This window comes from Solenopsis invicta, chromosome 9 (assembly GCF_016802725.1).
Source record: "Solenopsis invicta isolate M01_SB chromosome 9, UNIL_Sinv_3.0, whole genome shotgun sequence".
Classification (NCBI taxonomy): Eukaryota; Metazoa; Arthropoda; class Insecta; order Hymenoptera; family Formicidae; genus Solenopsis; species Solenopsis invicta.
Genome location: NC_052672.1, coordinates 15,131,341 through 15,156,905, shown reverse-complemented (window position 1 = coordinate 15,156,905; position 25,565 = coordinate 15,131,341). Strand labels below are relative to the sequence as shown.

Sequence of the window (25,565 nt, the reverse complement as noted above, 5' to 3'; positions counted from 1 at the left end):
TGTAACACATTTACTCATTTTTCTCTTTCGTAACGTTTATCTTTATTATTATTTTTAGTTAAACATAAGGTTAGCAGGCCTATGTCAGTCACAGCGCACAGTTCTTAGTACTGAATAATAATAATCTTTAATTTTTATAATATCCAGTTTATTTGAAATATTTAATATTAATGATTCCGATAATATTGCGTTTCAAGTTTCAAACATAAAGTCTCTAACTTTATGTTTGATATTGTTGCCAGTCCAAGGATTTAACTTATTATTGTTTATCTTCAGTTAATAACATTTTGATATAGTTTGCTTTACCTTTTATTCTTTAAAAAAGAACTTATTACTATTATTTTTATTATTTATTATATTTTTATTCATTTTTAATATTTTCATTTTATTGAGATCGATCCCATGTGATTCAAAGCTCAGAGATTTCAATGCCCGCATATGATATATACAATTAACATTACGTGGTGTATATACATAGAAAATACATTAATGGATGTACATATATTATCATGTACTGTAATGTATATTCAAATCATGTCTTATCCTGATATATTTCAATCTTTTTTATATTTTAATCTTTTGTCTAATAAAAGATATAAGTGCATCCTATAATACATATTTTTATGCACAAAAATGTTTCTGTGTATCATAATAAATCTTTCAATTTATCTCATTGTGTAAACATATGACACATATAAATATAATATTCCCCAATATAAGTTATAAAGCATAGGGTAAAGTCGGTATTTACGCCGCAGGGGGATGTACGCCGCAGCAGTCAGAAAAAATAGAAGAAATAAAGATAGTTTGCTCAGAACTATTTTGTTATGTGCCTTTATGTTATATTAGTATTATATTGTAATTACAGTTCTTTATTGTTAATATTAACGAAAATATCGTAAATTGAATTAATTTTTTCACGTAGAAGTAGCGCGATCGTGTATTACCGTCTACGTAAAATAATTACTGTAGAAAATATAAAAGGCATAATGATTATTTCATGATATGTAAATGTAGAGCGATAGTAAAGGATAAAATACAAGCAAGATTCAAGTGCATAGCTCTTGTATTCTTTATTTAATTTGATATCTTGTATATTCCATTTGTTTAGGATATACGGCCTTTTCAGCGAATGGGATTTATGCCGTAATACAGACACTGCGTGATTGGAAAGCAGCACTTACTCTATGTTGAGCACTATGTTGAGAACACAATGCGCACTCTGTTGATGTCTGTGCATATTAATTTCTTTAATATTGCATTATTATTACTTTGAATACATATTTACTGTTCTTATTCCCTAATATACTTTATAAACACATTTTGTAAGTTATTATGTTAGTTTATATCATATCTGAAAATATTATTTGTAAATTTCGATGCGCCGTGTATCTTACACATGAGTAGTCGGAAATCCCGCCACTTTTTTTATATGACAAAAATGCAAGGGTTTTTTTAAGTTTTTTTTTCAAGTATAAGAAAAGAAATATTTCATACTTAAAATTTTTTTATAATAGTAAACAGTATGAAGTTTTTATTAGCCTAATTTATTTTCCTTAAACATAGTAAATAATACTTAATAAATTAAATTTTCGATAGCTGCGGCGTATATACCGACTTTACCCTATATGACTTTAGTAAAAGACTTCGTGTGTCCCATTAATATCAAAATTTTTAAAGGTTTACTTTAAAATAATGTAAAAAAAAATAAAACCATTGTTGAAAGGGGCAAGCTTAGTGCTCGCAAGTTCTGTATCTCTAAATCGGCAACACGTGTTTCCGGAGGACGATCATGCGTCCTCGTGTGGCCATCACGCATCGAGAAACCGGCGTTCTACATCTGGCGCGTGTCCAGTTGATCCAGATCGATCTTTCGTTGCATTTTGTTGATCGCGGCTCGCTATTCAAGGCATGCAGCGCATGAAAAGAAATCGAGCGAAAGGCCTCTCATAGAGAAAAAAATGTCTATAAATATACGCGCGCGACTCTAGCGTGATAATGCTTTATTTTCCGTTATAAATAAAATAATGCAAAAAAAATTAACGGTTATAAATACTAAAATATTTGTTGATATTAACGGAAACCAAATTAGAGAGATTTTATTAACAAAAAATGAATTAAACTGCTCCATCGTAATTATAAACTAAACATCTAACACACATGATCATCGTCTATAATTATTTTACTCACGAAGGAAGATTTTCAAATAGATTGTACATAGAAACATGTAAAAGGATATAAATAGACCTGACATGATAAATTACTTATGACGTCAAATGTACAAGACACAAGAGCCAGTTTAGCTATTTATATATATCGAACGGAAATTAGACACTAATTTCATAGAAAGTGGAGCCGGAGTGGTAAATCTCTGCCTCGAAGACGACGATTAAAGCAAATAAAAAAAAAAAGAAAACTAGAAGGATACGACATGTGTTGGCACGTCGTCGGCTTTACGATCCTGGTTGGGAATTTTCGCGCCAAAGAAAAGAAAAGTGTCTATATCGACTTCCATCACGAGTGGGAACTCCTAGTATCGGTGAAGATAACGAAGACTGTCGTCGCGACTCGCGGTAGTTCAAGACCGGATGACAGACTCCGGCGCCAGTTAAAGTGCGCGCAAAAAGAGAAAATCCACGGGGAGACCGACCGGTTGCAGAGCTCGACGATCGACCAGAGACTTCCATTATATATATATATATATTTCTTTGCAGCCTCGGGTTTCCTCGGAAGTAGGTTACCCGCAGATTCTCGGGATCTGATCGGGATGTGTCTCGAAAAGAACAATTCTCGAACAATCGAATGCAAATGGAAAAAAGATTCCATAAGACACGTACGGCACAGTTTAGCAAAAATATTGCAGAATATTGCTATAATGTTTTAGCATTTTTATATTGTAACAAGAATAAAATGTCTGTTTCAGAAATATTGCTACGTAATGTTGTTACAGCAACGTTAATACAATATTATCAGGATTGGATAGTATTGTCATATAAGAAATAATACTTCTTTGTTGTTTCATACAAACATTACAAATAAAATATTAAATTTTTTTGATGATCCATAATTATAATTGTTTTGAATAATATAATTTTAAAAACTTACAAATTTTTTTTTCAATAAGAACAAAACGTTTTACAAAATTTAATTTTAGTCTGACTTAAATTAATTTAATCTTAACGTAACTTTTAATATAACTAAATTAATTTGATAAATCATTAACTTTAATATTATTTAGTTAAAAAATATATTAATTTACCCAACTCTGAATATAATATGTGTTTCTGCAATGTTACTGCAACATTATAATATTTTTGAATATTTCTGGCGTTTTATCACTGCTGCAATGTTATTGAAACATTGCAGCAATATTTTGCAATGCTTTTTCTATGCTGTGCTATAAATAGTCGACTTGATTGTTCTTATTAAAGTATGCTCAAGGACCGATTGACAGATCTGAAATAACGTGTGACGCATCTGAATCATTATGCCAGCTCTGACGTCGCACCGGATGTTCTTTCCGTGTTCTCGCACGGATTACTGGCAGCTTTTGTAGCGACACGTCTGTCGTTGTTATATCCCGTAATGAAATATTCCTCCCGCGGTCGAGATTTTACCGTTCGCGAAGACTGTCGTTCGTCATGACAAATAATTACGTCCGCCGCGGCGGTTTACGTTATCGCGCGGCAGCGTCGATAAATCTTTGAGCGCGGTCTGCAACGCCATAAATACGGTCGGCTCTACGTGCCCGGGAATAAGAAAGGAACGCTATAAACGAGAATACGGAACTCCGCTTTTTTTTTTCATTCGTCTCTCATTTTGTCTCTCTTCGCCGTCCGATGATGGCTCGAGTTCGGATTATAATTACGGAGCCGGACCGAGCTGACATCATTGCTTCGTTAATGTCGGATCCTGGTACGAAGCCAAGGACGACCGTTTCCTTATCAATCGCCTTGGCGAGAACACGTGGACCGAGGGGCAATAAAAGGTCGATACACGATGCGGTCGTGTAGATTGCAAAATAAAATGCCATTGTTTTACCGGCGACCGTAGCTTACAATGTGCGCGAAAGGGAGAGACCGATGTCGATTTATATGCCGGCGATCGAAACTGACATTAGAAAGTAACGTGCGTTTTAACGCACACGATAGGACATTCTTCTACCGTGATAAATTCGTTTATATATTCTATTATACAAATAATCCGTTTCCAAATTTTTCTTGAGAGTAAAAAATGCAAAATTCATTTTTGATTAACAAAAAAATCGTTTCTTTACAATTCTTGTCATAAAAATTGCAAACGTGCATATATCGAAAAAGTATTAAATAAAATCTTTATTAATGATTTCGAATATTGTATCGATTGTTTTAAATATTTATATGTAATATTGCATAGTACATAGTAGAAAACATTTTGTATTTATGTTAAAATCGGCCCTTGTTAAAATTATGTTAAATTTTTAACACATATCCAAGTGTTAATTTAGCATATAAATTTAACGCAAATTTTTTAATTGTGTATATTTTATGTATAGATGGAATTTATCTTCGCAATAAACCCAAACATCAGATCTCATCTAGAAACTGTTTCTCACTGGAAACTATAATTAAGTTTCCAGCATTACTGACGTCGACAGATTTCGAAATGTGGAACGGGCGCTGTTTAAAATTCATTTACGCATTTGAAGAGTCTCACCTGCGTGAAATCGGCGCCGATGAAAGCCTGCTCCATGCCGATCCATATCGTGATGGGTATCAACAGTTGCTGGTAAGGTTTCTTCAACTGGTAAGCTGTGGCAGAGAGCAATTGAATGCCGCTCAATTCTTGGCTATCCGATCGTCGTTGCTTCTCGCCGTACCTGGAAAACAATTAAGAATGACTTTATGAACATTTGTATGCCCCCTTGAGAAGTCAGTTAAAATATAATTGCCTCGTGTTTTATCGACTTATTAACTTAAATTATTGAACAAAATGCATCTCCAGCGTGATTAAATGCAAACGAGTAGAAATAAAGCATGTGCACGTGATAATCTGTCTGATTCCGAGAATACAAAATTGCGAGCCACCGAGCGAATCATCTAATAATACGTTTCAGCGATAATGGAGGATCTCTCATTCACTCGCTTTTCCGCTGTCAGGAAAATCTGTGCAATTTTTATCAATTTTAGATGAATAGTACAAACATCTATATTTGTTAAAATCAATATATATATAGCATTCTGATCACTCTCTCTTCTTTCCTTCCCCTTTCTCTCTCTCTCTCTCTCTCTCTTTGTCAACATGTAAAATTCTTTAAAATTTACTTTGAGTTGACAATGTCACCTGCGTATATACTACCACAACAACCCGCGCAGTTATATTTTACGTCAAACATAATTTCGTACGATACACGTAATGCGATATAAGTCAAGAGTCAGGCGAACAAAAGAGCGGGAAACGCGAATGAACAATGATGATCGGCTGCCGCTTATAACGTATGATTTTCCGGCAGACTTTTGCGCCGCTATTCGCAAAGAGGAAGAGCGCGCTCGCTCGGATGGGGATTAATGACGACCGCGATTAATTATCATCGCGATTGTACCGTCCACGTACTTATTCAGTGTCCGTGCAACGCGAGCCACGCGGAAACGGGTTGCGCAATTAGCAAACTTCCACCGATGCACACTGCCATTGAACGGTGCCGCGTGTCCGAGCCGTATTCATTCATCGTTCTGTGTCACGATTAGATGAACAATTACGGGTGGCGTATGACTCGATATATATTTATATTTTTCGTAATAAATCAGCGATTGAATGTAATAATCACATCTTTTTTATACAAAATCTGATTATGTTGCCGCAGTACGCGGAAAAAATGGTCCTGCTGATGTATCTAACAATTTAGCTAAATGTAGATGTGAAAATTATTTTAGTGGCTCATCAAAATAATTATATGTAATGTTCAAGTATGATGACAATGCTTCAATAAATTTTGACATTCTAGCAATCAATTTGAGCAACCTACATAATTAGTATACTTTGATCCAACAAATTTATTTGCAACATTTAAAAGTTTAGATTGGATCAAAATGGCATATACATAAAACTTGATTTATATAAAAAAATTTATTTTTACTAACATCAACCCGTCTATATGTTAATTCAGCTTCTTAAAAAAAAATCGTTACGTATAGAATTTTTTTCATTAATGAGAGATTTTAATGTATGTAACATGCATTCTTTTGTCGATATGATAAAGAGAGGAAAAAGTCAAAACATTGCATTGCGTTCTCGCGTTGGTTAAAGTGCTAATCTTTAGTGAGATCATAGTCTGGAAGATTTACGCGCAGTAAAAGTTGCATACAAAACGGTACTTCAGTCAATGAAAACTTCGAGATTAACTACGCAGTCAAAACTTGCTTTCATATAACATTTTTACGCAAAAATAATCAATGCCATGTCTAACATCAAATGATAGGTCTGACATTAAAAAAATTTATAAACTGAAAGAAAATTGATTTTGTTCGTATAGTCTGTTGAGTATACAGTTAAAAAATTTGTGTTTAATTTAACATAGATCGCATATGCTCCCAAACAATTCACTCAAATTTTTCTGTTAATTTAACACAAGATAAAATAGTAATATAAATATTATATAAAAATAAAAAAAAATGTAGCACTTTGATACAGTTTGGAAACGAAATATACATACGACAAATATAAGACTAATGTTAAATTTAGCCGACGCAGCAGGCGGACATAATTCGCCCTGAGGGTCCGCGAGAAGTTGGAGCCTGAGGCGGCGCAACGGCTGATACCGCATCGGTGAGAATTCGCGAAATAAATCACTCGACGCCGCTAAACGCTCGGCTTGATAGCAAATGTTCTCCACCCCGAGAGACGGCATTCCTGAGAACACGTTTGCTGGATTTCTGGGCCCGGCCGAAGCCACGGCCACCGCGTCGTCGGCAGCCGCGGCGAGCGCGGTACGCGAATCGACACTTGCGCAAAAACAGGTACACGAGTCTCTTTTCAGACGGAAGAAGACGTTGAAAGGATGTGGGACGGCGTGATCTTCAGCGTGATCCTCGGCGACGTATCGCCCGTAGCGATCTACACCGATTGCTCCATATTGCTTTCGAATCGGGTATTGTCATTAATCGCTCCTAGCGATATTGATGGCCCGATTGAGCGATCGTGACAGGTGATCGTTCGTCTCGATCGTGACCCGGCACTTAAGAATTATTACTGAACGTGTCACGTTTTTTTCGTACGTTGATCTCTTTAATATCACAAACGTGTTACTGTACGCGAACGGCAAAATACAGAGAAATCATCATACTCCTGCCGTAAATAAAGCGAACGAACATCTCGTTGAGCAAAAGCGATTAATATGATAACGATTAAATTATATATCTCGCGCTATACAAATTCCAGAGGAATTCATATTCATTTCCGAGAAGGTTTTCTAGTGATAAAATTGCTTGGCTAACGACTATTTAATTGACGAGAGGCGCCGTCTTGCAATTTCCGCGATTTCTGTGATTCAGATCTATCGATTTTCATTCATTACTTTTAAGCCTTACAATGTCAATCATTAATAGCTGTTTACTAGCTTACTTCTTTCGAGATTCCAGATCAAGTTGGAATATAAATTAGAACCAAGTTGATTTTCAATTTATTTACTGAGCAGAGTTGGATAATAATTAGTTAAAATATTAAAAATTCATTATTTTTAATTTAATTTAGTTTTTTAATTTTAATTAATTATTTTTAAAACACATGAACTTTAATTTATTAACTTTTTTCTTTAATTAAAAATTCATTTATGATATGTAAAAGAAAAAAAATTATAAAAAGAAAAATATATTCTCATATAAATAAAATATTCCTTTATTATTTTATGTAGCCTTAATTTACAAACAAAATATTAAATTTATTTGACAATTTACATTATAATTGTTTGTATAATCCAATTTTAAAAAATTATAAATGTCTAATTTAATATGATTTTAACATGATGCGTTTCAAAATTAATTTTTAATTTAACTTAAGTTGATTTAATCTGATCGTAACTTTTAATTGAATTAATTTCTGTTTGTAATTAAATGTAACTTTAATTAAAATTTAATTTAAAAAGTTATATTAACTTATCCAACCTTGATCTAAAGTAATAATTTCTAAAATAAACAAAGTCATTTTAATTTATTTGTAATATAAATTTTAATATAATTGCTTTTTTTCAATATATGTAATTGCTTGTGGGATTCTCTTATTCTGCTTGAAAAGAGATTGTAAAGAAATTATTTAGGAAAGTTACAGAGTACGGATTGAAGCTACTAGATCCAACTCGTGGTCATTTTATGCCTCACTGTCACTAAGAGAAAAGAACCTTTGCCATCAATAATACGGTGGTAACGCCGCGCCACCGGTATTTCCGCGTAGGTTTGCGGCACGCGCACATTTTTTTTTCTTTCGATCGTCACGTGCGCGAGCAACGCGATGCGGTTACACCGCGTGCCGTTCTGCAGCCCGGAAAATCGGTTTGACTCGTAACTTCTATATATCAATTCACGCGACGCACGCGTCGTTCGAAAATCACAATTTCTTTCTATTCGCCGGTCGAACGGAGAGAACAGAGCGAATCGATGCACGTTGCACGAGTATTATATATACTCGCTTTGCGACAATCGTGAGCGGATTTATGCATGCACGAGTCGCCGCGCGCGTTAATCCAGATACATAATTCAACAGTTTAATGGGCTTCAATACCGATCAGCCTCGACAGCTTTCCTCGATCCGCCCATAGGAAAACGTATTATATTATAAATTTGACGTTGTGACTTATTATTATATTTTTTTCCTTACGTATTTTACCGATTATGCGCAATTTTTTTCGTGTGTTTGGTTGCGGAAACGTTTACGTATTTTTTAGCCTGTGAGAATGTATTCAACCAGAATCGCATTTTCACGAGCGCACATTTCCGCCGTGCTTTCCAACGTACACAGACCAGACCTGAACCGTTACCGAGCAGCCTTGGAAGCAATGCGAATGGAAGATAGCGGCAACGGAGACGTCTCGACCGCGATCTGCGTACGGATTTAATCCACTCTAGGCTCTTACGTAACACTCCTCCCTCTCCCCGTAATGTGCAGGCATCATGGACGATGCCTGTCATTAAGATGAACGACGGTGGGAGGAAAGAGAGCGAGAGATCGACAACGTGCACCCACAACACGCTCGGATCTTTCCACACTTTATAGACAATACGTTCCGAAGAGAAAGTTCAACCGATTTATCTCGTTGCGTAACTAATTTGAACAATGTTAAACGTTTTTTTCTTTCCTTAACAAATTAAATTTTTTAATTGAAAAATATCTTTATCAGTTAACATGTATCTAATTGCAAAAAAAAAGCGAGAGATACGTCGCAATCATAGCAACAAGCTCGTTCCATTATTTATTATTATTTAGTTTGTAAGATGTGTAAGACTAAATTGATTTTCCAAGAGGAAATGTATAAAACTTACATATTTAACACATGGATTTCAATAATTTATGACCGCCGCGGTCTCATTGTGCGGTTCACTTTCCTCAACAATGCGATAAACGTTATGCAGGTCAGGATTGTCTCTCTCTTAATGATGTCGCTTACCATATTGCAGCGATATAGTCACGTTTGCTGTTGTGCGTTAGCAAACTGGCAACTGCACTCGTCAAACAGGTTCACCATTTCTTAAAGTCGTCAGCGTGTCAATGATGCATTTCATTTAAAAGATGATAACTGAGAAGTGCTCGTGTTTTAATTATAATTATTCGATACTTAATTTAATATTAAATACATTCATATCTCGGGGATAACTTTCTATCAATTTTCTATAATTTTAAAGTAATGTAAAATAATAGATTAATAATATTAATTTTAAGTATCGGCTCAATTTAAAAAATGCTTAATTAAATATTTAAATGCATCTCTGCATTAAATGATGTAGGATGTTTGTAGAATTTCACTTTAACCATTTTTTTTTTTTATACACTAATGAAATTATTTTTCTCTCTAAATCTAAACGTTCAATTATTCTAATAATTTAATAAGGATTTCCTAAGAACCATCATCGCTAATAATGTTTTTAATGCATACGGTAGACAGGCGAGCAAACACGCAACGCGTTTAGGACCGCTGGGCATCAAAGCGGTCTGTACCGGAAATCGAAAGTGAGTCAAGTGTTCCTGACACGCGGTATATAATATGTATGTACACACACCTTTGCCTTGATGCCTTGGCGTTCACGTTTATCTATCTATGACCGAGGGCAAATTAGCATGCATATGCACCGAACCGACCGGAAAGGGATACGTGAGCGAGGGAAACGTCAGTTTTTCCTAACTGCATCTGGTATTATGCGCTGTACGCTGCGTTTCATCGTGGGCGATTATCGAACGGCGGCGGGTATCTTCGTAAGCGATCGCATGAATGAAGCGCAGTCAGCGCTCGTGCATCGTGATACATCGGTTCGCGGATTACGCAACGTTCAACGTCGGCGATCGCGAGATTTCAATGCTCGGAGAAGAGAGAGAGAGAGAGAAGCGGAAAGAAACACTGTGATTTAGATACTGGCACAGCCTGTCTCCCAGCAAAATTGTTAATGGAAAAATACGGAAATGCATTAGTGAGAGAGCGTCGAAAAATCGCATGCGTATTGAGTTAATAAATGTACGAAAAAAAAAAATTATTAATAAAATTATAATATAAAATATAATAAAACACTTAATATTTAATATTTTTTTTGTTACATATGTAGCAAAACAAGCAAAATTACAAGAATATAAGTGAGTCAACGCGCGATACTTGGTGCGCAAATAAATTAAACAGGTAAAAGTCAGTGCATTAAGATTTTTTACACGTTTTCTAATTCTTTAAATAGCGCATCGTTACTTTCAATCTTGATGCATGTAATTAGATAAGATGTATATAATTAAAGTAATGTTCCTCTAATTTGAGCAGCGCAAACTTTTGTTATCTTTTTTTTGCAATTTTTTGTTTCTCACGCACGCGATAAGTGTTTGTGCATATAAAGACAAACATATTTCTCGTGCGAAGAAATGTTATTTGGCAGCAGATTTTAAGCGAGCACACGAGTAGCATATGAGAAGTTGTATCGGTACGTGCCGTCGCGCGTCCTAGATACATTCGTTTCGCCGCAAACTATGATAAACGCAATACAGACTGTCTTTCACTGCAATACCTTCTTTTCTATTGCAGATGTTAATGTCAGTTAATTAAAAAAATGACTTTGTCTTTATTTATTAACTTGTTAGGCAATTAAATTTAAAATTAAATAAAAAAAGAATTAATTTTAGAATAAAAAAGTAACAACATGTAATTAAATCTCGTTTTTTAGCTAATTGTGAAATAATTTTATCTCTTTAATAGTTACAATTTTTCTGACTTGATTAAAAGATTAAATGCAAACAATTAGAAAATTGCAATAGATATGACTTTGTATAAAATTTTTCTTTAGGAAACTCAACGTCAAAGACTAAAATCATTGTCGAAAGTAACACAGAACACACTTCTGAATCACCGTACATGTGACGAGAATATTGCGACTATGGAAGTTGCTTTATTGTCGTTTTCTTTTCGTTGAGCTGACACCGTGGGTTTCTCGTTATCGAAAACCTGTGCTGGCACTTGTAAATCAAAGAAGGCGCGACCTTGCGAAAAAACAATTCGCGAATTGCGGCTTCGCAGTCGTAAATTTTCCCAGCAGTTAAGGATGTTTAAGTATAGTTACGGAGTTCCGGATAAATTCGTCATTAGAATGATAAAAGAGCGTAGTCAAAAGGGAAACTACAATAGAAAATCTCCAAGATATTTTTTAGCATATCAAAATCTAGAAAATAATGAAATTAATATACAAAATCTCAAAATAAATTCATGACTATTTATTAATTACGGAACAGGCAAGGTGGTAAATTTATTAGAGCGAGAGAGAAATTTGTTAATCTAAAGATTATATGTTTGTCGTCTGAGTAAAGAAAATTGTATTCGTCAAAACGCGGAAGAATTAAACTAAATAGCATAGGAGACCGCAAAATCTTATACCCAGTGGCGTACAGAAATAATAAAGATCTGTCGTCGCGGAAGTCATGAAATCGTAACACCATAATTACAGCCGCGAATAATTCTAGCATGATAGCATCTGTCAATTACCGAGTAATTGCGAGCGTAATACTTGAACATTTGTATCTTCTCTACGCGAGGAGTACGTGCCAACTGATTTGTAGGGAAGTCGCATTGAACGAAACCTTGATGTTGCGCGACGAAAAAAAAAGTATAGATGCATATTTCAACGCAGCTGTCAATAGAAACAATTTATTAAACGGATCGATTAAATGTACAAACAGGAAACAAGATCTACGCGCGTTTGCTCCGCGATCTCCCCCGCTGCCGTCTTCGACACGATTGTTGTTAATGTCACGTCTACATTAGCAACATTTTTATTGATTTCTATCTCGGCGATAGAAGATCGACTGCATTAATTGTAAACGGGATAGTTAATGTTCGTCGGAGCATCACGAGCACCTGGCCGAAGTATGTATTTTCCAAGACTTTGTAACGTTGAATTGCAATCTAATCTTAGACCCGATAATAATTTGGCGGACAACGTGTCATTAAGAGTTGACTACATCCTGACACGTGTCCTTGAGCATTTCCCCGCGCGATAGGATGAATATACGAGAGAACAATTTCATCGGTTGACAGAAATAAAACAACGAATCCGTAAATAATTTTGAGATATATTCGGCATTATTCAGCATCATATTGTAATATATTTAAAGTGGATTACGTATGCCTGTCCAAATTAACACAATCGTCATATCAGCACATCATTTTGCTATTGATACTTAAACATCTTTCTTTGTCATCCAGCCATTCGCGATTTTAGACTCATATATTATTTATAATTAATTACGAGTACAATAGCTATTTCGTCAGTTTATCGAAAGAGAATTGTTACGATCTCAGTGTCCATGAGGCCATCCTTTTATTCAATGCTAACCATAATATATCTATTTTCCTACGTAATAAATATATCTCTAGAATTATTAATTCTAACATTCAAGGTTGACACTCAATAGTAATCATCGATTTATCAACTTTTTTACATCGATCGCCCCTGGACATTTTTTTGTCACGGTTCCGATAAGCGAGAAGCGACGCTAAATCGCAAGTCTTAATTATCTGTAATCGATGTAAAAAAATACAAAGATTTTTTTCAGTATAGACCAATCGCGTTGCCTCGCAGCATGCATGAAGGATAGCGTTGACGCAACGTGAGCCTCCAGAAACTTACCGACTTTTAATAAGTACGGTTCACGCTACATGTAGCGTTACGCAACCGCCGCACCGGCCGGCGCATCCTGTACGGATGTACGCTATTTCGCAATCATAAGCAGAGCAATGGTTAAAGCTATCCCGAAACGGAGAGGAAAGGGGAGAGGAAATTCGGACTGATGTTTCGCGGATCACGTCTATCAAGCTGTTGAGTTTCGTAATAACTGCAAAAGCTCAACTAGTCTTCTCTATTTTCGTACACCGATGAATCGTCCATAATATATAGTCGCAAATCGGTAATTGCTGATGATGCACCGTGAAAATAGCTACAACTTTAGTTGCTTACAGTCTTTAAAAAAAATGACAGGAAAAAGGCCATTTTAAAACGTAGAACTTTTAGATTTTCCGGATGATCTGATAACCCGTGTAACATTGGTAATGTGATAATCGGGATAAGTGTAACTATAATTGAGTTGTTGCAGAAAGAGAGAGAGGAAGCATGAATGAGTCAACTTTTTCATTAACGTGAATCAGCTGAATTAATTTTCTTTTCCTGGGAAACTGTATATATCGCGTGGCAAATTTAAAAATGGCTGAAAAAATTCAAGTTGCACACGGAAAGAACAATTTTACCGTGGTATCTAAAAATTTAGTTAGCTACAGATCAGAAAATAATTTTATCTTGGACTATCAAAATAATTATGTGAGAGGTTCAAGCATGATAATACTGATGCAAAAAGTTTTGACAGTCTAGCAATCGGTTTAAATGTTCAATATAAATTTTTTACTGGTTTATAATTATTTTCAGATTATTTTAGCAAAATTGGCCTTTCCGTTCATTTTACGAAGCAATTTCTTAGAAACATTTCTTAAACATGAGCTTTTCGCGATTTTGATTACCGTGTGAATTTTGTGGCGAAACGATATATGTTTCTTGGCCGCAGGCAGTCAATGACCGCGCGAAAACAACGTCCCGTTCTTATCAAACTGGGAGAAAAAAGTATTTTATTCTCATACAACCGCGTTTATATTTGGAGCAGCCGGGCGACGAAAATACAACTCGATCGCGTGACACCACCATATATTCATAAAACGACCGTATGGGCGATGACAGTTTGAGCTGCGTAATTCAGTGCAAAATCGCGGATAAAATATATCATTGTCAGCGATCGTGAACGCCGATAAGACACTGCCTGGCACGAATGGCAGAGGCAGCTTCCTTTGTTGCATCCCGCGCATGTCACCTTTCATGCGGCATGTATAATTACAGTATGCTCTGTAAGTAAGCTTTATTGTTGTCTCAACGTGCAATTATAAATCTCGTTGTAACGAATGGATTTCGCATCACATAGACCAATATTACATAGACACAAATGGAAGATATTTGTTTCGTCTCTATCTGAGAAGTGTCAGAGAAACATTCGCTAATTCGCTAACTGCTTTGCAAACTAAAAATAATCCGATGTTTTGCAATCGTGTTGTTTACTAGAACTACCTGTTTTGCAGAATAAATTTATCTGAAAGAGCAATGCAAAACACGAAAGCTATTTAAAAAAAAATAGAAATAAATAAAAATATATAAAAATAGATACAAATAGCTAATAGAATACGCGACATTTAATTTTACTTTGTATTTTATTTTAACAAAAATATGAATAAAGATTATCACTTGTAATTTATAAATTTTTAATAACAGATATTTTAATAATTATAAGTCTTGAATTAAATATATATTAAAATTCTTATTTGGAGGATAAAATTTTGTGATGTAAAATAAAACCTTTATTTACAACGTTGAATAATTCACAAGTTAAATATTCACTTTCTTTAAATTTTCACCAAAAAAATTTGGTACAGAAATACATCCAAAAAATACATCCTTAGTTTCATCTTTTCAAATGCATCATATTCATTTTAGATTTTTAATTTATAATGGTCCAAAAGAAAAAAAATTGATCTCTTTGTCGAGCTTTATTTCTTCTTAAGCGGAACAGAATCAGTATCTCGATAGCAATTTGCGATTAAATATTAATGCCCCAATAGCAGCATGAAGATTTGTCGACGAGCGCAAGTCAATATGGCTCTACTGTGTACATAAATATGTAAATTCGAGCGATTAACATATTCGGCGCGTTATCTTTAATTATCATAAAAGAAGTAGAGAAAAAGTCAGGTTTATCAAGTCAAGACTACTCTCTAACGTTTCAACGACTGTCCTTGCTTGTTTGACGTGCTGTTCTGTCGCGAGATATTACGGCGACGACTCAATACTGGTAAGCAATAAAAACGAGCTACTCTCGAGCGATTAACATCCTGATTGGTGACTTTCGTTCCCGTATATTCGGCACTCACCTGGAGAGAGGATCGACGAACAGAGCGACGATGATGACCGCGACGATGACGCACGTGAGGTAGATCGCGGAGATCTCGTAGATTTCCGATTCCGGTGGTCGCTCCAGGTTCTCGTGGCCTCCGTTGCCAAGGACACAGAAATCCGCACCGCACAACTTGATTTTGTCCCAGCTGTTGATTGTGCTGTTGCCATTCTCACTACCGCCATCGCTCAATACTGTAATTTGAAAGTGAACACTGAATGACCTCTTCGAACATACACGCTTTCTCCGTTTTAAATTTTCTGAATTTAATTCAAAGAGGAAAAACGCAGTAGCGATTGAGGTACATATAGTAAATCAAAAGCGTCAGTGCTTAAAAATATTTTTTAGATATTAGTTTTATTTATTACTGCTAATAAACAACTTAATATCATTTCGATTGAATTTTTCTTTTTTAATTAGAAGAAAAAATCAGATTGCTTTGCTGAAATTTTGTGTTTGAAAAGCATATTATATTCTTAACTGCAATATATTCTGTAACCATTCTACGAGTTCAAGATCTGAGGTTCTTCTCGCGGCGCCAGTTGGTACGGAAACTGTTTTATCGTCGTCGTATACATCACGATCGAGAAATAAAATCGGTAGGAGGATATCAACGCGAGGGGTTTAGCTAGCGAGCAACTGCTATCTGAACTTGGATAACACGTAACAATTTATTACCGAGTCGATTATGCCGGTTCAAAGCGGGTGTTTGGAGAATCGTACACGGCGAACGTGTGTACGCGAGTGGTAAATCGAGAGGTCGACCTGTTACGCCGTATCGGAAACCGGCGAGCCAACCGGGTGCCAGCTCGTCTCGATCGTCGCGCGAGAGAGCCGCGAGGGACGCGAGAAGAAGAAGGCGGTGAAGCGCGCGTGAAGAAGCGAAGAAACTGAACACTTGGTAAATCAATATTTCATGGGCGAGTTTCACCGGCGACGAGACGCTCTTCCCTAATCGGTTTTGCGGACTCGCGGTTTGCGCATTATGCACGCTACACCTCGCCTTTCCACGATCGAAAAATCGATTATGCGCGTCGGCTCGTCCCGGCGCGGCGTGGAGGTAAACGACGAGAGCGCATCGAGGTCACGGTTGCACCCATGGGGGGACATCCATCGCGTAATCCCGTACCCTTATTCACGGCGCGTGGAAGCCGAGGAAGACCTTTGTCGAATGTAAATCAAGGCTGGTTACCTCTGACAGGGATGCAATAGACATCGCAACCTAGCGTGTCCCGATTGCTTTATTATCGCCATTAAGACAGCTGTGATTGCGAAGTCGCGAAGATTCTGCACGCGCTTCACGCGCAAACGCGAAGAAATCTTACGATGAAACGCAACGTACCATTAACGTGCCGCTCTTATCGTATTTGCGTGTGTTTTACGTCGTCGTAAAAAGTTATTTTAATCCCGACAGTAGTCCCGAACAGAAAATTTCATGTTACTCGCTAATAAGCGGGGATCACTGAACTGAACTTCGGCGGTGAAACGCTCGCAAATAATTATCGAAGAGAAAGAGAGAGAGAGAGAGAGAGAGAGAAATTCCCGTGCAGCTGTACAAACGCGCGCTGGCTCACGCACATGTGTGTCGCCAATGAGGAAGCGCACGATATGCGTTCGAATGCGCTCGTTTGCGCGAAACCTTCTCGAAAGATCTCGTTGGTATTCGGCGTGTCGAGTCGAATCGGATACGTGGGCTAGGAATCGCGCTACGCGCGTCCCGATAGTGCAACCGATTCGCCTGAACGCGCTAACGTGCGGCGGCCGCTTCGTACACGTGCTATTATTCGCGCGTGTGATATAATGCGTAACAAAGTATGCGCGTTTACGTGACGATAAAACCTTTCCGAGTGTATCGAGAAATCGCCCGATGCAAATTGCGGCACGCGTCACGGTGCGGCTGCGAAAAATTAACGGCCGTGCGCTTCTCGTCGGTTAAATCATCGACCGGAACTACTGACACGTACGACTTTCATCTTCTATCGCCGTGGCAGCGCGCGGCGACGTGCCAGGAATTTTGCTCGTCGTAACTTCACACGAACGTTTCCGGAAACGGGGAAATTAATCGATAACTCTGGGTAAAACCTATCGGCATTCTGAAATCTACATTGACTGATTCGTGCGCGCCGGCCAGAAGAACTTTCACCGGAGCAGCGCTAATAATATTACGTCGTGTTTTACGATTCTCCCCACTGTCGTCACCAATTGTCGGAAATGTGTCTGTTTTTTAACGCTGTTATCGTGCGAGCATGTACGAAGATATCTATGGAAATCGTTCGATCAAATCATGCGATTGCGAAGTGTACGACTCAATTTACGAAGTATATCTTCGATAAATCTCTTAAAATATAGATATATCTATAGGTTTCTATTCTAGTGTCTTTTCATTTTATGCAAACGATAAAAAATATTTTGTATTTTTGTTATGTTAAAATTCACAAACAGGCGTACTTTAAATCAATTTTATAATTTTGTTTTTTTTAAATTAATAGTTCTATAATCTTAAACAATTTAAATAAAGGTCATCAATTCTTGAAAAAATATAATAAAGCAAAATAAAATAACATTAATGCCCATTTAAAGATTTAAGGTTTAAAAATTTTAGATGAATTTTACTTCCTGTGCACTCAGTTTCAATATCATGATCTGATTATTGAGATATTTAATATTAAAAGGTTGCAAAACGAGTGATGGCCTTCCCCCAAATTTTCTTTGATAAAAAATCAATTCACCAAAAAAGTGCGCAACTGATATTAAGATTGCAGGTTCAGGGACATACTTTGATTATAATATAATTAAAGTCATTAAGACTTAAGTGCTTCAGCAAAAATAAACCGGATCCTTTAAAATAACTACTCACGTTATATAAATGCCGTTGGTGCGTGGCGCATTTAATCGACTTCTTCCACATAATCGATGTCATAATGAAATTCCTTATCTACAAGTATTATCGAGTCATTCCACAAAGATCTCGTCGATTTCGAGGAATTATTCAGTAATACCTGTCCATACAATTTGTAACCTTCATACCACTACCGGTCATTCATTGCTATAATATTGCGCACCTGTCGACCTCGGCAAGGACTCAAAGCGATCTTGACCTTTGTTGTTTATTTGCAAGTGTTGCCTACCGCGCCAATGGCATCGACTTTTCTCTGTCCATCAAATGATTGATGACAATTTAAAATAAACTTTCTTATATAACCATTTAGAGTATCAATTATCTAGAGTAATATTTCTATAAAATGGAACACTATCCTCTTTGACACTTCATTCATTTTTAAATCAATGCATTTCAATAGTATATTTTTTCTTAATATGTCAATATGTTAAATTAATATCAATATTATTTATATTATGCATGTGCATACCATTTGTTTTTATCTCCTTAATTGATTTAGATATAACACAGACATTTATTAACATTAAGTGATACTCTATTTTTATTTATATAGTATAATATAAGATAGCATTTTGTATAAATTTGCTATTAAATTTTATGTTTAACACAAAAAGACCAACAAAATATGCATTTTATTTTTGTTTTATTTTTCTCCTACAAGTCAGTTAATTATGCACAGAAAAAATTTAGTATCAAATCAACAATCTTTGTTTCATATATAAGCAAAAATATAAAATGTTGATTTGATATTAATTTTTTTTTCTATGTGTTTACTTGAATTCTAATTTTTTTCATTAACATTTTATTATAAATCTAATTTCTATATTCCATAGCTCTTTCTGCGCATCCATTTGATGCGTTCCTAACGTATCTATGTTTTATTGCGTAGCTCTTTCTACGCATCAATTTGATAATTAGAACGCCGCGGAGCGTTACCAGATCTCATAAAATGGCGTCGGGCCGAATTCAATCGTCGGGAGCGGCACTCGACGAGCGAAGAAATCGAAGAAACGTTTCTTCACACTTAAGACCGACACACAATGATACACGCGTGTCTGTGTGCGTGTGTAAACACACGCGATATCGGGGAATGCGTACGAGGTAGTACGGAAACCGACCGTCGCGGGTTTATACCGGATAAATCTTGTTTCTTCCCGGCGCGAGCGTACGATTCCCTCTCCGTCTCTCTCGCGGTTTCACTGACCACGTTGTCTCTCACGCATACGTCGGAAGCGTGTTAGTGAAGACGCGAGGATGTATGCGTATAAGGAGAAGCGTCGGGCGTTTAGTCGGACTGTCTGACTATAACGTTTGTCTGACTGCAACGTTTCTACTGCTCGTATACTTTGCGCAAGCTGCTGCGCAGTGTAAAATCTGGTTTAGAGAGATCGAAAAACTTTATCTGGTTATAAGCAGATATTTTCTTTATTTTTATGCCTTTTTTAAAAATTATCTAATTCAATTGACAGTTAGATTTGAAGAGTTTTATACATATAAGATCGTTTATGCTATAGTTAGAATAATTTAAGAATGAAAAATGATTTGTATTAGTGATTTAAGAGTTGTCTGTATAGCACAGAGAACAATATAGTTAATAAATAACATAGTTTAAACTGATAAACTGACATACAATTGTACACATATCCTACTAGAGTATTTGTACGATATTAATGAATACATTGTGAGCTGCTGGTAATTGGATGCGAAAAAACAGATCGCGATAGTATTAAGATGAGCATTATTAAGTTGCGTTATTAAGTGCTCATTATTGAGACTCACGTCTTTGGTATACTCTCGCGAATAAATAAAAAGAATTGCTTTTGAAAGAGTACGCGTATCGGTTTAGCATTGATTTTAATCAACGTGTCCTTATCTTATGTTAGCCAAAAGTTTTCTTATTCGACTCAACTTAGTATTCTGATTTCAAATGCATACGAATTATGACATCTCAAAAATATCAATGGAGCTTTGTAAATTCAAACACTATTTCCAAAAGCGTAAGAAAAAGTAGCAACGTTTGAAAAACTTGAAGCTCGACTTACCAAGCGAAGAGATAAGATTGCCCCACAGCTCAGCCGTCTGCCACGCCAGGAAGAAGAAACCGAAGAACCGTACAACGATAGCGTCGACTGGCTGGTCGGTGATCTTGGCATAGACGCCGCCAACCTGCGTCAGGTACGTGGCCTTAGCGGCCCACATAGGCGCGGCGCCGAGACCTAGAAGTACTCCGGCAGGCACCAGGGTGTAGAATTTGGGGTAGAACTGTGATCCGATGTACGGCGCGTAGCACAGCATGGACAGGCAGAGGGTCCACTTGACGGTGAGCCTCTTGATAAGGAAAGTGGGCACGAAGATGCACGAGAGCACTAGGGCGGCATAGATGGCCGAGAGCGAGACGGTGCCAAGGCCGTCGCTGGCGTTGATCGACGACTGCAGATTCGCCGTGCCCTGGAACGCGGTGAACTGCACCATGAAGGCGATCGAGACGGTACCGATGTTCTTTAGGATACGCCATTTCTCGCCACGCGACAACTTGAATTTCCTCGATTGCGTGTCGTCGTCCGCCGCCGGAAGCTGCGGCGGCTTCTGCGGCTCCGGCGGTATGCCGTCAGTGCCGTCGTCCTTGTACCCTTCGTTTCTGTAACCGACCCCGCTCACGGTCACCGTGTAAACCGTGTCATCACCGCCGCCACCGCCGCCACCGTCACCACCGCCGCCACCCATACTTCTGCCACCGTCATTTTGCGACGCCACCATTTTACGTGTCGGCTACCTAACATACAATTGTGAGTGTTAATTATTTACGTTAAAAATACGTTAAGCACTTCTAATCAGACCTTCATCTAAGGCTAATGTTAAATTTCATTACGCGATGATAATCTCTAGTATTTACAATAAAACATATTGATGTTCACAGCGCGAATAAAGTGTTCTGTATACAGATGACATTTCGATGGAACGTGTAACTAGTTAAAGGACAAGTTGTAGTCTTTTGTCGGCGAAGATTGATGATATAGATTAATCTGTGACATTTACATAATAATTAATAGTGTTTACATCACGTGGAAATATTTTTAAAGCACGTGTCTATCGTTTTCAAATAAAAAATTGTCCCTATACGTATACACAAGTACAAGGCATTGAAAAGTGTTCTAGGTCTATAAATCATCAATACCGTTGCAGCCGACGCTGCAACTACTCAATAAAAACGTTCTTGCGTGAGTACTTGTGATTAACGCGCGTCCGCGCGTCAAATGAGAGTTTCGTCACCGTTCTTGACGCATACAATTATACGAAATCATTCAGGTATACAGAGATGCACGGAGATACATACAGATATACATCAGTATGGCTTTATGCACTGCGTTCGCATACACATTGTTCCCTACACAGCGATATTACGATCGCGTCCATTGCTTCCTGTGTTGCTTCTTTATCAGATTACCGTCTCGGTTTTGCGCATCGCCTGCGTGTCTATTTATGATTTATGCAGTCGCCATTTACTCCTAAATATTACCAAATCAATTTCTACTTTTGGCATGTTTTACTCATCAATCAATAATATTCTTCCTGCTTTTGACGATATTTTATTGCGATTAAGTGATAATCCATTGAAATTAGCACATTAATCAAACATTTCATGGAAATTGTTTCACCATAACTAAATTATTATTACTAAACTTTTTTCTTTAGTGCATACATTTATAAAGAAGGGTAATGTTCCTGTTTAGAAGAAACAAGATTAAAAACCTACAATTTTCCGATCTCAAATGACTTTTGCGCCACCATTGCATAAACTCAAATGATTATAGGTAAATGTAATATTAAAGATAAAGTTGGGAAGACAGAGAAAGAGAGAGAATCGCTTGTCAAAACGATCAACTCGACTAGCTTAACTTTACTACTTGTCTCACGATTTCCCCATTTATTTAATGAACACTTTTAGCGCTATATAACACGCATAGAACACGTAACTAACATTATAGTATAATATTGTAATATTCTATTAGAAACAATTTTTGCGTATTTATGACTTTCTCAGAGCTACCGCTGCGCAAACAAGAATCCACGATCGCGGTGAACACAGCGTGACAAACGGCAACCTTTCGAGAGAGAGAACGGCAAGGCTGCGTAATCCTTACAGCGGGTCGACGCGACGGCGAGGCGCGGGCGCCTCGTTATATGTAATATCCGCGTGAGTGGATACGAAAATATTAATCAGCCGCCAGGTGTGTATGCTAATTGCGAGTGACTGTCGCGAATGACGGACGATCTTTTGCTACGATCGGGAAAAAGTGTGTAATTATGCACGTATTGCGCTATTTTCAAGAAAGATAGATCAGAGTTAACTGTTGTCGACAATTCTATCATATTTACATCTGCTGGATTGCTTAATATAAATTCCATATTAATTTTTACTTTTCAGAAAATAAGTTAAACTTTCACAAAATGGATGACAATAAACAGATTTTTATAAGAATCTGTGCTTATTGGATTATAATACACTCAAATTAAGAAATGAACAGAGTGATATATGGAAATGTGCTGTTTTTGCGATTTTGCATAATTATTATAATTGAATATGTTATAATTACGTATAGCTGAATTATCATAATAATAAATAAATATTATTTAATATTTAAGTTGACATAAGAATATTTTTATTAAAAAATAATATAACGTATATTTTAATTTGCATATACTTTTATTTTATGCTTATTATAATTTTTAACATGTTAAAATTCAAAGATTAAGTCATGGATACTGTGAGAAAGAAATGTATCAAGGCGAATGCAGAATGCAGTCGATTTTACTTCACTTGTACGTGCTCGACGAGTTCTTTATTGAATGTGATTCTCTGAACAATCGCCATATCTCCCGTGCGATAAAAAGCGATTGCTGCTCGCGTCCGTGATAATTTTACCGCCAACGTTTTTACGAATAAAAAGCATGTCCGGCCTGCCTGAGACCTCGCCGACGCAAATCAATTTGCTCGGAAGGAAAAATTGCGTACGTTATGCAAATAATTGAAAAATGTCCAACGTGATTGTTACCATCGTATGACGAAAATAGATATTCCGCAATTAATGCTATTACGTTTGTTAGAAGGTAGATGGTCAAGACGCTTTCGGTCGTAACTTATTTCTTGTACCATGTCATGCATCGACACAAGATGTTTTTAATTGTGTGCCAGATAGTTTTATTAAAATTGCACCGTGCACGCGGGAGGGATTTATTTAAATCGCGAACGTGGCGAATCGCGTGCCTATTTTGTTGCGTCAGTAGCAGCGAAAATTACGCGGCGCAGAGATAGACACGCTTCGTTACAACCGCACGTCAAAATAATCAACGTGACGTTTTTCTACGCTCTTGTTGCGAGCTAGGCATCAGTCGCTACACGCGTGGATATTCTTGTACGGCGATGAGGTAGAGAATAATGATTATTACGAAAGATGAAATAATTGTCAATGTAAGTGGCAAAATAGATGAAATGAGAAACAATGTTTTTCTTGCGTTGTATCTTTTCTGAGAAGTACTTAATGTAATTTTTGAAGCAGTTATAATTTGTGTGTAAATATACTAGAAACAATATTTTTAAAATAGAATTGAAATAAAGCTCTTATTAAAAATAAAACAAAAAAATATATATATATATGTATGCATTAAATATAAAAAAATGTGAAAATATAAAAAAATCAATATTTCAAAATATTATTGTGAGATATATGGAAAAAATATTTTTCTATCTTCGCGTTACTCGATTTTTTCTAAATTAATAAATTTGGTTTTAATTCTATACAAATCACAGAAATTTATTGGAAGAATTTTTTCGCCTAAGAATATAATAACGTGGCTGCGCATGTTCCGTCTTCTATTTTTGCAACATTCAGAAGCACATTTCAGAGACCCACAAATTTTTTTAAACCCGTTGTAACATATGATTAGAAGACATAAAGAAGGGTCAACGATTTGTGTTGTGGCCCAAAATCTTCTCGACAAATCTCAATCTCGAAAATGAATTGATTGACCCAGCACCAGAAACCGGTGGAATTAAGGCGATTCGTCGCTGGTGAAAGCCGGTTTTAATCAGTTAGATCCGTGATATACGTTCAGTGTCAACGACTGAAAGCATTCCGCTCGGGAGCCTAAATATCGGTATAATCGTACAGATCCAAGCCGAACTAGCGGACCATCGTGATCACCGCGATAAAAAGAGATTAAAAAAACACTAATATATGCAAGAGCTCCTGCAAATTAGCGACGACGAATGAATATCGCGAATCTAATATCTCCTTCTTACCGGAGGCGCGCACGAACAGTGAATTTTGTATACAACGCAATAAAACCTATTTTACAGGCTCTACAAGTCCCTCTTCGGATCAGCCAAAGAGAAAGATGCGTATCTCGCGGAGAGATAAGACGGGCGACTGCGGCGATTATTCAATTTCAAGACGATGTCGCGCGCTCGTAGGACGGCGACGTGATGAAACGTCTAATTACCTTGACATGTTTCCCCATGAAAACAGAAGACACGGACGGTGTCTCGATTTTTTCCGCGTGCACAGCGCGACCTGTGCAATTATTATCCGTCAATGACGAAAACCGTGATTGCCACAGGCGTGAGCTCACGAGACAAGACATTTGGTAAGCGTGTCGGCCCGTCTGCTCGTTTTCTTCAGCGTCTTCCGTCATTTTTGCTGAATTTACGTCATCCGTAAAACATCGTAAGTTGCTAATTCGCTACTCTCACTGATCTTCTCGGAAACTTCACAATTATATATGATTAGCTACAGAAATATCCAACAAACTCATATTAAAAAGACGTAACACTGGCTGACAAAAACGACCGTTTTATCCCCGAGTTTCCGTGAGATGGATTTTTAATTATTTTTACCTTGTTATTAAGCGTATCGTTCGCAAATCAAGATTGTCGTAATTACCTAGCGGGATATCTCCGACAATACGGAGCTGT

At 36.8% G+C, this 25,565-nt stretch overlaps 1 protein-coding gene across 1 annotated transcript in view; it reads right to left on the bottom strand.

The window, feature by feature from the left end:
- Window positions 1-25,565, bottom strand: part of LOC105201891 (UNC93-like protein) — a 48,362-nt gene that overhangs the window by 9,508 nt on the left and 13,289 nt on the right. The window contains exons 2-4 of the mRNA XM_026133287.2: window positions 20,635-21,365; window positions 15,671-15,887; window positions 4,696-4,858 (exon numbers count right to left, since the gene is read on the bottom strand). Of these exons, the coding sequence (XP_025989072.1) occupies window positions 4,696-4,858; window positions 15,671-15,887; window positions 20,635-21,349 (1,095 nt within the window). The 5' untranslated portion in view covers window positions 21,350-21,365. The remainder of the gene's footprint in view (window positions 1-4,695; window positions 4,859-15,670; window positions 15,888-20,634; window positions 21,366-25,565) is intronic.